The following is a 12,301-nucleotide window of genomic DNA, read 5'->3' as shown; positions in this document are numbered from 1 at the left end:
AGAACAGATTTATATTTGACAAGGAGACAATAACTTTGTTTTCTGATAAGCCAAAGAGGTCTATTTTTGTGTCCAATACACAGAGTACCTTATCCTTCCCCAATAACTCTACTTACTAGTGTGAATATATTTTAATAATAAAATTGATATATATGTAAATTTATTTCAATCTAATTTCCTCGAACCCTCCTAAAAAAAAAAGGCCTTCGTAGATTGTTTTCATATTTGAATTATAGATTTCTGTATCATATTCCCAGATTGATTTCTAGGCTATAATTCTGTCAAGATTTCCTCCCCGTGGCAAACACAGCCACACACAGCTAGACTGGGTTATAACTGGCATCACAGCCACACCAGAATTACGGTCCCCATATTCATCCCAGTGCTCGGTGGATTTGTTTTAGAATATTTTTCTCTTTCTTAGCCTGTATCTGGACTTGGAGGTTTATGGCTAAAAATTACTTTCTGAGTTAATCATAAAAATGTTTAATTGCAAGTGAAAGTGGTGGATACAAAAAAGAGAGATGAGAAAAAAAGGATGAAAAATCCACCCTCGATGGGAGAAAAATACAGACAGAAGATTAAACATCAGCCTCTGATTTAAATCTACAGCGTAAATAGACATTTTTTCCTTGCCTGTCCTCGACCCTAGGATCAAATAAATTAAATTGGCATATTAACTAAGTCTCTGAAGGTGAGTTTGACTCCACGGTGAGTGGAGAAGTATTTACTTGCAATCCTGCCCTAAATCAAATTGGTTCTTGAATATTCTTCCCTGTATAGTTCTGAACAGGCACTGTGCCCTGTCCACATCAGTCCTGCAGTACTGGCTCAGTGCTGGGGGTTGGTAAATAAAACAACCACATTTTCCTCAGGCTGCAAAAACCTGCACTAGGTCCTCTCCGACCGTGTTGGGGCACCCAGCTCAGCCTCCTTGGGAGCGGCCCCGTGCACTTGCTGCAGGGCCACCGCCTGCAGGGAGGTCTGCTCTACACCCCCTCAGGAGAAGGCAGTGGCAGAAGCTTCACCTCCTGGCACCCAGGGCCTGGACTCTCCGAGGCAGTAAAGGGAGTAAAACGGATGTCAGGTTCAGACTGCTGGATCGCTGCTGCCCAGAACCTAAACAGACGCCTCAGTCATCCAAAGGGGAGCTCCCCAGCCCAGACTCTAGTGATGTAATTACAGCAGAGTCGAGGGGAGCCCACCTGTGGGGTCACCCATTCCCCAGGACATCCTCCTCCTTAACCCAGAACCACTTATATGGCAAAAGGGACTTTGCAGAGGAGATTAAGTTAAAGGCATTGATAGGTTAGATTATCCCAGGTTCCCTGGGTGGGCCCAATCTAACTGCATTGGGTCCTTAAAATCTGAGAACCTTTCCTGGCTCTGGTCAGAAGGAGACATGACACACAGGAGGGTCCGAGTGCTGCAGTGCTGCTGCTGGCTTTGACAACAGAGGAGGGGCTGTGAGCTACAGAGTGTGGGCGGCTTCTAGAAGCTGGAAAAGGCAATGAAACAGATGCCCCTGAGAGCCTCCAGAAAGGAATGCAGCCCTGGCAGCACCTTGATTTTAGCCCTACAGAATTATAAGACAATACTTTTGTATTGTTTTAAGCCACCAAGTTTGTGGTAATATATTATGGCAGCTATACGAAATGAATCTACCAACTCACACTATTCTTAGGCAAATGACAGCCCTATTCAAAGACAAATGATTTGCAAACTATATCCATCTTGGGACCCAAGTATAGAAGTTACCAAAAAAGGAAAGGCAAGTGTCATAAAAGTAAAGAGAAAGAGAGAGAGAGAGAGAATGAATACCCTTTAGAAGAATTACTCCAGCAAACGTAATAACATTTTAGATAAAACCTTATCAATATGCTCAAAATATTTTAGAGAGAACAGGTTCTGTGATGCAGGAAATCAAAGATGATAAGATTTCCAAAAAAGGAGATGAAAAGAAAACTGACAAACTTAAGGGGAGAAGCCTAAGGGAAAGCAAAAGCGTTATAGAATCAAAAACAAACTAGAAGCAACAAGAAATAAACACAACAGACAACAATCAAAGTTATCCTGAAGGATAGACTTGAGAAAATACAGAAAAGATAAAAACTACTAGAAAAAATAATAATTATGGAAAACAGATAATAAATATCCAACATACACATAACTGGTCTTCCTGAAAAAGAAAACCAAGCAAACGAACCAGAAAAATATTAATATATCTACTAGAAGAGAATTCTCCTGAAATACTGTAAGTGGAAAGAAATCATAATGTCCAGAGAAAAGTAATAAGAAAAACCAAGACTGAGATAGGGCCTGGTGAATGTAAATTAACTTTTAAAAAGACACACACACAGATGCTACAAACATCCACACAAAAGAAATACATTATCTATCACGGAAAACACTTCTCACTAGCCTCAAATATGACTTTAATCCTGAATGATGTCAGACGTAAAGATAATTCAGGATGCTGGAGGAGAGGGGGAAAGGCAATCAAAGAATTCTTTGCCAGATGTTGTTTACGAGTAAATATAACAGAGACATTCTCAAGTATGCAAGAAGTTAAGGAAGTTTGGTATTTATGCACCCTTTCTGAAAAGGACTCAAAGACATAAGCCATTCAAATGAAAGCTGAATCAAAATTAATAAATGAAGACGTTGAATTATGTAAACAGCTGGTGTTGAAATTTTAATCCAGTTTTAGAGAGACTGAAAACTTTCTAAGTATAGTAATTATAGCTAAAAACAATATAATTGTTATATTTCTAGAAAGAAAAGCTTAATCAATACAGATTAAAAGCCATAATCTGAGAATAATAGACTGGCAGGCACAGGATCTCAGGATGCACCTGTACCTGCCTCCCCACCCCCGAAACGTAGCGTAGATGGGAGCGGGGATGAAACACGTCTAGGATCATTGGTTCTTCAATCTTTCATTTGGGAGAGTCAAGATCTTCTGCTGCATTTTGAAATTGACAAATTGAGAAATATAGTTTTGATTAAATCATGTCAAAGAGACTACTGGAACTAGAAATAGATTATCTTCTAAATTAATGGCAATGGGTGGGAAGAGGTCAATAAGAACAATAATAAAACTCAAAGAACACACATATTGTAAAGAAAAGATGGAAAACAGGGCCGAGCCCGTGGCGCACTGGGGAGAGTGCGGCGCTGGGAGCGCAGCGATGCTCCCACTGCAGGTTCGGATCCTATATAGGAATGGCCGGTGCACTCACTGGCTGAGTGCCGGTCACGAAAAAGACAAAAAAAAAAAAAAAAAAAAAAAAGATGGAAAACAAATGAAACCATGATGAAGCATAAAATAGAGCAATAAAAGCAAAAATAAGTAGGATATGTTCAGTTATTCAAGGGAAAAGACATTCAGGCTGAATGACTAGATATCAAACCCAATTTCATTCTGTCCACAATGAAGACTGAGTCCTTGGGCTCCACCCAGAGCTTCCAAATAACTTGTTAGTTGTGTCATCAACAAAAAACTAAGGGAAGCAAAGTAGTTGAAAGTAAAAGTGAGAAACATGCAAACACAACAAAGAAATCAGGCTTTGAATTCCAGGTAACAACGGCTTATTGAAACACCAGATTTTGATTCTTCTGAAAACCCCACAGAAAAATGACAGGAAGGGGACTCTGAAAACCTAGCCCACGAGGACAGAGAAAGCAGCTGAGAGAAAGGCAACCACAAAAAAGGTCTTGATGCACCGGTGGCTACTAGCCCAGGAGACCTCAGGAACCCAAATCCTAAATCAGCTGCCGGAAAGCTGACCACCGGCCTCATCTTCAGAGAATCCTCAGAAGGTGCAGGCACAGGCACAACTTTGAAAATGATGGCTAAAATAAGGAGGATTCATTGAAATTTGCTTGAGAAGAGAGTAAATCCCAGATCCCTTCCTCACTCCACCCATCTGAGCAAACATGTCTCCTCTACTTGGGTAGAAATTAGAGATTCATTCTCTAGAGAGGGTAAAATGCAGGCTCTTTGGATTGAAGGCTGACAAACACAGTTGAGAGCCTCATTCTGAACCTAAAATAGGAGAATTAGGTAAAAATCTGCATACCACGTGTAGTATGTGAGACCTCTCACCCCCCTCCTCCCACTTCCCATTATCCTGCCTCTTCCCTGGACCCTCAGCCCCTGCCAGCAAGGCCTTTACCCTCCAGCAGGAGATTGGGTGAGTCCTCTCTGGGGAATCTGAGCAACCCAGAGGAAAAGACCTAAAGATGTTGACTCTTGGTGGGTGGGTTCTACACAAGTGGTCCAGTTAGACTACCCATCAGTGAAGACAGTCTTTGGGCTCTATCCATGTACTCAGAGCTTCCAAATAGCTTTTTAGTCTCCCACTCTTAGACATGAGCAAACAAAGGGTAACCCAAAAGAAAAGAAAAGACTTTTCTTTGGGGGAAAAGAAAAACTTTACTGAGAAAGAATGAGATCAAGACAAAAATTCAATGGGAACAAGGTATACAGGAGGGGGGAAAAGCCCTCTCTTCCCACCCTTCTATGAAAACAAAGCTGTCATTAACTTTTAAGAGATAAAAAAAACCCCATGAAACTAGATTAAAAACTGTAAAATAATTATTTAGGAAACAACAAAAAAGAGCTCTTGAAAATCATAAAAATAAACACTTCAGAAGAAATTAGAAATTCAATAAAAGGGTTGAAAGAAAAGGTAGAGGAAACTTCCCAGAAAGTAAAGCAAAACAAAACAAAACAAAAAAAACCCTTCCAAAGATAGAGAATACAAGAGAGAAAAAAAATATATATACATATATATTTTTGTCCTTTTTGTGACCGGTAAGGGGATCGCAACCCTTGGCTTGGTGTCGTCCGCACCACACTCAACCAGTGAGCGCACCAGCCATCCCTATATAGGATCCAAACCCACGGCGGGAGCACCGCTGCGCTCCTAAGCGCTGCACTCTCCCGAGTGCACCACGGGGCCGGCCTGAGAAAATATATTTTTTAAACATTTAGAAGATCAGTCCTGAAGATCCAATACCCAAATAACAGGAGCTCCACAGAGAACAGAAGTAAGAAAAAGAAATCATCAACAAAATAATGCAAGAAAATTTCCCAGGCCTGATGGATGTAGGTTTCCAGATTAAGTTCCAGTACAATGGAGTAAATTAGATCCATACCAAGGACATAAATGAAATTTCACTGTGAACATTCAGAACCCTGGAGACAAAGGGAAGATCTTACAAACTTCCAGAGAGAGAGAAAAAAAAAGTCACCTATGAAGGATTAGGAGTCAAATTGGCATTGGACCTCTTAGCAATACCGGAGATTCAAAAATCTGAGGGAAAATCATTCCCAGCCTGTAATTTCTCAGCCAAATTATCCACAAGTAGGAAGGTAGAATAAAGACACTTTCAGACATGCAAGGTCTTAAAATTTACCTCCCATAGGTCCTTTCTGAGAAAGTTACTGATGGATATGCACAACCCAAACAATGTAGTAAACCAAGAAAAAGGAAGTCACATGACACAGAAAGAAAACATCTAACATGGGAGAGAGCAAAGAGAATCTTCAGCGTGGGAGTGAATGGGAATCTCTAGATCTCAATTGATTACCTCACAGTTTCTGTAGGTCAGAAATCTGGCATGGGTCCAACTGCACTAATATCAAAGTGTCGGCCAGGGCTAAGGTTCCCACCTGGGGTTCTCTGCTCATTGGAAATTCATTTCCTTCTCACATTTTCCACACCCCCCTATCTTTGAGCCAGCAATGTTGTGTCAAATCCTTTCATGCTCGGTCTCTCTTGCTGCTGCTTCTGGCCTCAGTCAGAAGAGAGCTCTGCTCTTAAGAACTCTTGTAGTTGTTTTGGGCTCACCTGCATAGTCCAGGATGACTATTCACTTTAAGGACAGTTGATCAGTAACCTTAATTACATCTGGAAAGTTCCTTTTGTCATGTAACATGACATTCAGAGGTATCATGAGGGTCAAAATTCTATCTGCCACAGGCACTATTAAAAGAATAATAGCCCATGACCAAGCCAAAGTTATTTCAGGAACAAAAAGCTTACTTACTATTAGAAAACCTTTTAACATAATTTGTTATATTAATATAATTAATATATATCAAAAAGAAAAAAACAATCTTAAAAGATATTGAAAAGGTCTTTATAAAATTCAGCATCAACTCCAGACATTTAAAGTCCATTTAAATCCATGGATTATTTAACTTTATAAAAGTTGTATATATCTCAAACCAAACCCAACGTGCCTTAAAGGTAGCAAAACAGGACAGCCCTGTAGGTCAGGAAAATGCCCCCGTCAGTCCTGACTCTGTTCTGCAAGCAGAGCCCAACGCAGTTAGGCACAAGAGTAAAATGTAAAGCGTAAATATTGAAAAGGAAGAGGCAAATGGAGAAATGTTTGTAGATGACATGATTGGCCACCTGAAAACCCAAGAGAATCAACTGAAAAACTATCAGAAACAGGAGCAGAGTTCCAGAAGAAGGCTAGAGTATAAAATAAATAAGCCAAAAAACAAAGTCTTTCCTGCACTCCTGAAAAACCCATTTAGAAAATAGAATGGATGAAAGTATCTCATCATAATACCAACTAGAAAATCAGATAACATAACATCTAGAAATACACCTAAAATAAAAAGCATGAGTCCCAAGAAGTGTTGACGGTTCACTAGGGGCAAAGGCAGGATGCTGCCATGTCAAACTGCGACGGATCAATTAAAAATCTAAGGCAATTCTAGTTAAATTTCCAAGGGCAGTTTTCCTCGTACGTGATAAAATTATCACAGTGTTCATTTGGAATGATGAATACATAAAAGGACAGTAAAGAAGAATAATGAGAAGGTCCTGTCCTGCATTGACTGCTGAAATATATGACAAAACTAAACTAGTTAACAGTGTGGCACTACTGCAGAAATGCACACTCGGAAAACAACAGAAAGTTCAGAAATGGACTCAGGTCTATTGGGAGATGGACATACAGATGGACAATGGCCAGAACATCCCTACGTAAAAACAGAGCTCCACTCACAACCTGCAGCAACCTGCCCAGGAAGTCGAACCAAAATCTCCGCAGCAATCAGCCCCAGACAGCCAGGACTTGATCGATAACCGATAGCTTCCTTCACTGTTGTCACCTTTTACAGTATAGGACCAGCCAGAGAAAGCCAAATCTGCTTTCTTAACCAATTGCTTAGGATGCCTGCTTTTAACGGGCCCACCCTAGCCTCCCCAGGCCAACAGCCTCCAACCAGCACACCCTGAACCGAAGCTTCTCCTGCTTCCACTCCAAAGCTGTCCCACTCCTCTGCCTGCCTTTGGGTCTCTGCTGAAGACCGGGCGGTGTCGGCTGACCCCTAGCTGTTACAGGCTCTGACTAAAGAGCCTTTGCTTGTTTTCACTTGGGAGTTTTCTGTTGCTTTCCCTAATACATACAATTGTGGTGTGCCCTCAAGTTCAAGCTAGTGGAGGAAGGACAGACCATTTGACAATGTTCAACACTGTTTTGGAAACAAAGGTTAGCCATTTGGGGGAAAAAGAGACTCACATGGCATACCCACATCAACATAAATACTGGATGCATCAAAGATGTAAATGTAAACAATGAAACTGGACAAAGAGCAGAAGAAAACCTCAGCCGATATGCACAACGATCCCACAGGGAAGAAAAGCCTGTTTGGCATTCATTACCTTTTTAGAGAGAAGCAAGTTCAAGTCCAGCACGGAGAGTGAGAGGCAGGACTTGAACCCAGGCCCAACTCCTACTTCACAGGGCAGATGGGTGGGTGGAAATGAGGGCGACGGAGAGACACTGCACTTCAGGAGCACATGAAGGCTCCTGTAAACTGGAAGCTGTCACATGGACCCCACCAGCCGAGCCCCTGGAGGGAGGGTGCCAGGAGCATGGCAGGGCTGCGGCTCGGGCCGGGCCAGCTCACCTGTTGGGGTGGTAGCCCACGTTTTCCAGCATGTGCGCCTGGTCCAGGTCTCGCGGGAAGTCGTGCAGCACCCAGCCTTTCTGAACGCAGTCTTGCTGGTCCATGCGCTCCATCAGCACCTTCAAGATGAGGCTGTCAGGGACTGCAGGGAGAAGAGGGCGAGTGAGCGTGCTGTGTCCTGGCCAGACAAGAGCGTGGGGAGTACCTGCAGGCTCCCTCACCTTTCTTGACCAGAGACTGAGCTGGTGAAGAGGTGGGTTTAGGTGGAGCTAATTGGAACCACCTGGACAAGGCCATGGACACCTGTTTCCCAGGCCCCTCCGTGGTCCTGGCGACAGGAAGAACGTGGCTGCCTGAGGTGGGAAACACACTGGGTGATCCTGACCTTTCCCTGGCATTGACAAGATACGGGCAGCCAGCGTGGTTCCCAACCCTCCAGTGATATGTGGGCAGTTTTGTTCCCGTTTTAGTCCACTCGAGCTGCTATTAACAAAATACTAAACTGGGTGGTTTATAAACAAGAGGAATTTATTTCTCACAGTTCTGGAGGATGGAAGTCCGAGATCAGGGCAGATTTGGTGTCCAGTGAGAGCCAGCTTTCGGGCTCCTAAACGATGCCTTCTCGCTGCATTCTCATGTGGTGGGAGCCGTGAGAGGCTCGCTGGAGCCTCTTCTACGAGGACACTTTTCACCGAAGCATGTCAGGCCCCAGCTGAGGCTTGCCTTCCTCAGATGGGACTGTGCAGTTGCCCCCGATATTCTCGGCTAATTTGCGATCCATGAGCCATCCGTGCTCCCCTGCCTCCCCCAATTCTTCCCCCTTCATCTTTAGAACCGAGTCCCTCTCCAGAATCACAGCTCTAGTTACAGCCGGCGACTGAGATCAAGTCCTATGGAGAGCGAGCAATTGAGAAGCCTCTTGTTTGCACGGCCGCCACTGACATTTTGCTGAAGCGTGGGCCTGTCTTCCCAGACTCATTAAGCGTCCCGTGTTGCTAGTGTACTGCATTCCAGCAATTTGCACGGCATTTCCTGTGCTTTGCACTCATTTTCCTAGAAATACTTGGTAAATGTTACCATTGTTTGCCATGAATGTGGGCCCCGCGTGGAGCTGGGTTGCTAGAGGTGCAGTGCCAGTGCATGGCAGTCTCTCTGGAAGTTGTGCGGCTCCCCTCCTACTGGCCACCCACGAGTCTGGGAAGTGGCCCTAATGCACTCGTTTGAAACCCTCCCCGGGCTGACAGCCAGGTGAACATGGGCTGAGAGATGCAGAAAAATCACTCCTGGTCACCTTCCTCCCGGGCTGTGACGTGCTGGGTTACTGCCCTTGTGGCCAAAGAGACGTCAACCTTATTCTAAGTGATTTGCATTTCCCTGAATTCATTCTTTCTCACGTCTTTCAACCTTTCTTCCCAGCCCCTAGCAAAGAGCAGAAGGGATTTTGCTCTAAGGAGAACTTCTAGCTACTGAGCATGAAAAAGAAGTGGATACAGCTAAGCCTTCTCTTCCCCCTGCCCAAGACCTGCGCTGGCTCCCCAGTGCCCCAAGGACAAAGAGCAGTCTCCTCCCCCAGGGCCAACCGGGCCTTGCCAGGCCTGGGCCCCGCCATCCTCTAGGTGCGTCGCCCTGGCTTTCTCATCCCCTTGCCCTTGCGGCCACCGTCTGGTGCATGCTTCCCCCTGCCTTCCTGGGACAGGCCTTTGGACCTGGCCTCCCTGGGGAAGTCTCTGAGGATGGCCCCGGGGCCTGGGCTGTGCTTGTGCTTTTGTCCTTCACTTGCCACTCTGCTGTCATGAGGGTCACTCTCTCAGGGTGATTCTTTAATGTCTGCCTCTCATGAAAGATGGGCGGGTGCCATGAATACAAAGGACAAAGTTTAGGAGGGAGAAAGGACAACTGTGCCAGCTGCCAGCATAAGCTCCAGGAGTCATGATGTCGGGGCTCCCCTTCCATGCCACGAACCTCAGGGCAGTCGGGGCATGTCTGCCTCTTTCCATGTCGCCCTGGGAGGAACTGGGGTGTGGGGAGCTAGCGCTGAGATCACTGTGCAAATAAATAATCATTCTGTTCTCTGATCCAGAAAACGTGTGGTTTCTCTCAGGATGAATACAGTTTTAAAGCAATGTGGGTTAAGAATCTGCCCTAGAGCTTTCCAGGACAGGTCTACAATGAATAATAATGAATATTTTCACCCAAATAAGAAACTAATGCAGGAATAAATCTCTCCCAGTGATTCATCCAGTGGATAGTTATTGAGCACGTGGGCCGTGCCAGGCACTGTGTGTGACGCTGGACACATGGCAAGCGAGACAGCCCAGGCCCTGCCCTCCTGCAGCTCACGCTCTTGCAGTGGACAAATAACATGCAGATAAAGAAATAGCCATCTCAGAGAGTCACGGACTTTGCGAAGAAAATAAACCAACAATGGGAGGCTGCTGGTTTGACTGGGTCTAGGTTGGCCTCATAGGAGGTCACGTGTGGCTGAGATCTGAATGGTGGATCCTGCTGATTCCTTAGGCCCATCAAAGCCTCTGCTGTTTAGGGGTGAGGTCAAATATGTTCTGATTGTTATCTCCAGTAATCAGGTCTTGCCTGGAAACCAAGCTGCACCCAGGGAGGTCTGACCTGCTAAACCGCAGCTTCCTCAAAGGGCCTGACCCTCTTGATCTCCATCATTGCAAAGTGAGGAAACTGAGGCCCAAAGAGGTTGTGACTTGATCTGTCCAAGGTCATCCAGCCAGCTGGTGGTAGAGCTGGGACAGGACCTGCCCATAAGGCCCTCCACTGTCCTGTTGTCTCCTTGCCCAGTGACCCAGGAGCCCTGAGTGCCTCTCCTTGGCCACTTACAAATTAGTACAGGGAAGTTTCTCAACTGGGAGAAACATGACCCGAGGGAAGAATGGACGAGCAGATAGAAACACCAAGAGACTTTTTTTTATGTGCCTGTTAGTTGGCAAAGATTTCTGATGCAATTTTCATCAGAAGTAAAATGTACATGTCTTTTGACCCAGCAATCCTGTTTCTACGAATGTACAGCTAAGAGATAATAGCACAGATGGGAAAAAAAAAATATGTGCATAAAGATGTCCATTTCAGTGTTGTTTATAATAGTGGCAATTGGAAATGATCTAGAATGTCCATCAGTGGAGGACAGGTTAAATCAATGACGGTACGTCTATGACCTTTAAAAAAATCCATATACTAACTTGCAAAGAAGACTATGACTGGTCTAGATAGAAGAGGCCTATGACAGAACGGGAAAAAAGGGGGCAAACAAACAGCTTGCATATTATGATCAAATTTGAATATACATTTATGAATATTTAAATACACACATGGAGAGAAGTGTAGCTGCTGCCTGATGCCTGTGGGTGAGACCCAGTCCCTCTGCTCGTAGAGCTCAAGGTCCTGGAGCTGGGAGGGGACAAGGACGTAATTCAATACAATCCTGGCTGGAACGGCATAAGAAGAAGGAAAGGTAGAAGGTGCTGGAGGCTTCAGAGGAGGAGGAGGTCACGTTTCTGAAAGATCCAGGAAGAAAGTGAGAGCTCACACTGATCCCGACTTTGAGCCAAAAACCGAAACAAGCCTTTCTCTTCAGAAGTCAGGAAAACACAGATTCTCAAATGAGCACTTTTTCGAAGGACTTATCACAATCGTAAACCAATAACGATCACTGCGGTATTTGTTCAATGCCTGTATTTGCACTTCCATCCCCTGAAAGCAGAGGCTCCTGTAAAGCCAGGCTCATTGCAACACCCAGCACCTGGCACGCTGCCTGGCCCATGGGAGGCACTTAAACATGCTATGTATGTATGAATGAATGAATGAATGAATGGTGCCATTTCCAAAACCCAGAAGGCTCTTTAGTTCCTCAAGCATTCATGAGCCAGAGAGCTAAAGGGCTTTCCTCACTAAGCATGGAATCAGGTCCTGTGGCAACAGAAAACAACCGAGAGAAGCTTTCTCTCATTAAGTCCTTTTGTCTACACAGGGTAGCTTATTTGTGAATTAAATAAGCAGCCAGGAATGTGTGTAGATGTCTGGGATTTGTTGGGGGGGGGGTCTCTCTGGAGCAGCGGGTGGGAGGTGGCAGCTGTCTAGATGCACCAAGGGTGGTCCTGAGCACACGTGGGCTCAGGGTGCTGGCCATGGCCCGTGCACGTTCGTCTTTCTATTCTCTCTACTTTTTATATGCACTTAAAGTCTTCCATTAAAAAAAGTTTTATTTTGTTTTTAAAAGGAAACTAACGCCTAAAGGGGGTAGAAACAGCCATTGGGAGAGGCAGTTCTGAAGGGGCACAGGATGAAATGTCTCCGGAAGGCCCTGCTTGTGCCGTGTTGGTGGCTCCCACTTTGGGG

At 44.7% G+C, this 12,301-nt stretch overlaps 1 protein-coding gene across 2 annotated transcripts in view; it reads right to left on the bottom strand.

The window, feature by feature from the left end:
* The window catches only part of AK8 (adenylate kinase 8), a 122,056-nt gene that overhangs the window by 42,612 nt on the left and 67,143 nt on the right, over window positions 1-12,301 (bottom strand). For both annotated transcript variants that reach the window (XM_063082610.1, XM_063082611.1), the window contains one exon: window positions 7,940-8,081. In XM_063082610.1, coding sequence (XP_062938680.1) covers window positions 7,940-8,081 — 142 coding nt within the window. The remainder of the gene's footprint in view (window positions 1-7,939; window positions 8,082-12,301) is intronic.

The sequence above is a fragment of the Cynocephalus volans genome, chromosome 17 (assembly GCF_027409185.1).
Source record: "Cynocephalus volans isolate mCynVol1 chromosome 17, mCynVol1.pri, whole genome shotgun sequence".
NCBI lineage: Eukaryota > Metazoa > Chordata > Mammalia > Dermoptera > Cynocephalidae > Cynocephalus > Cynocephalus volans.
This window is presented reverse-complemented; position numbering and strand designations above follow the sequence as displayed.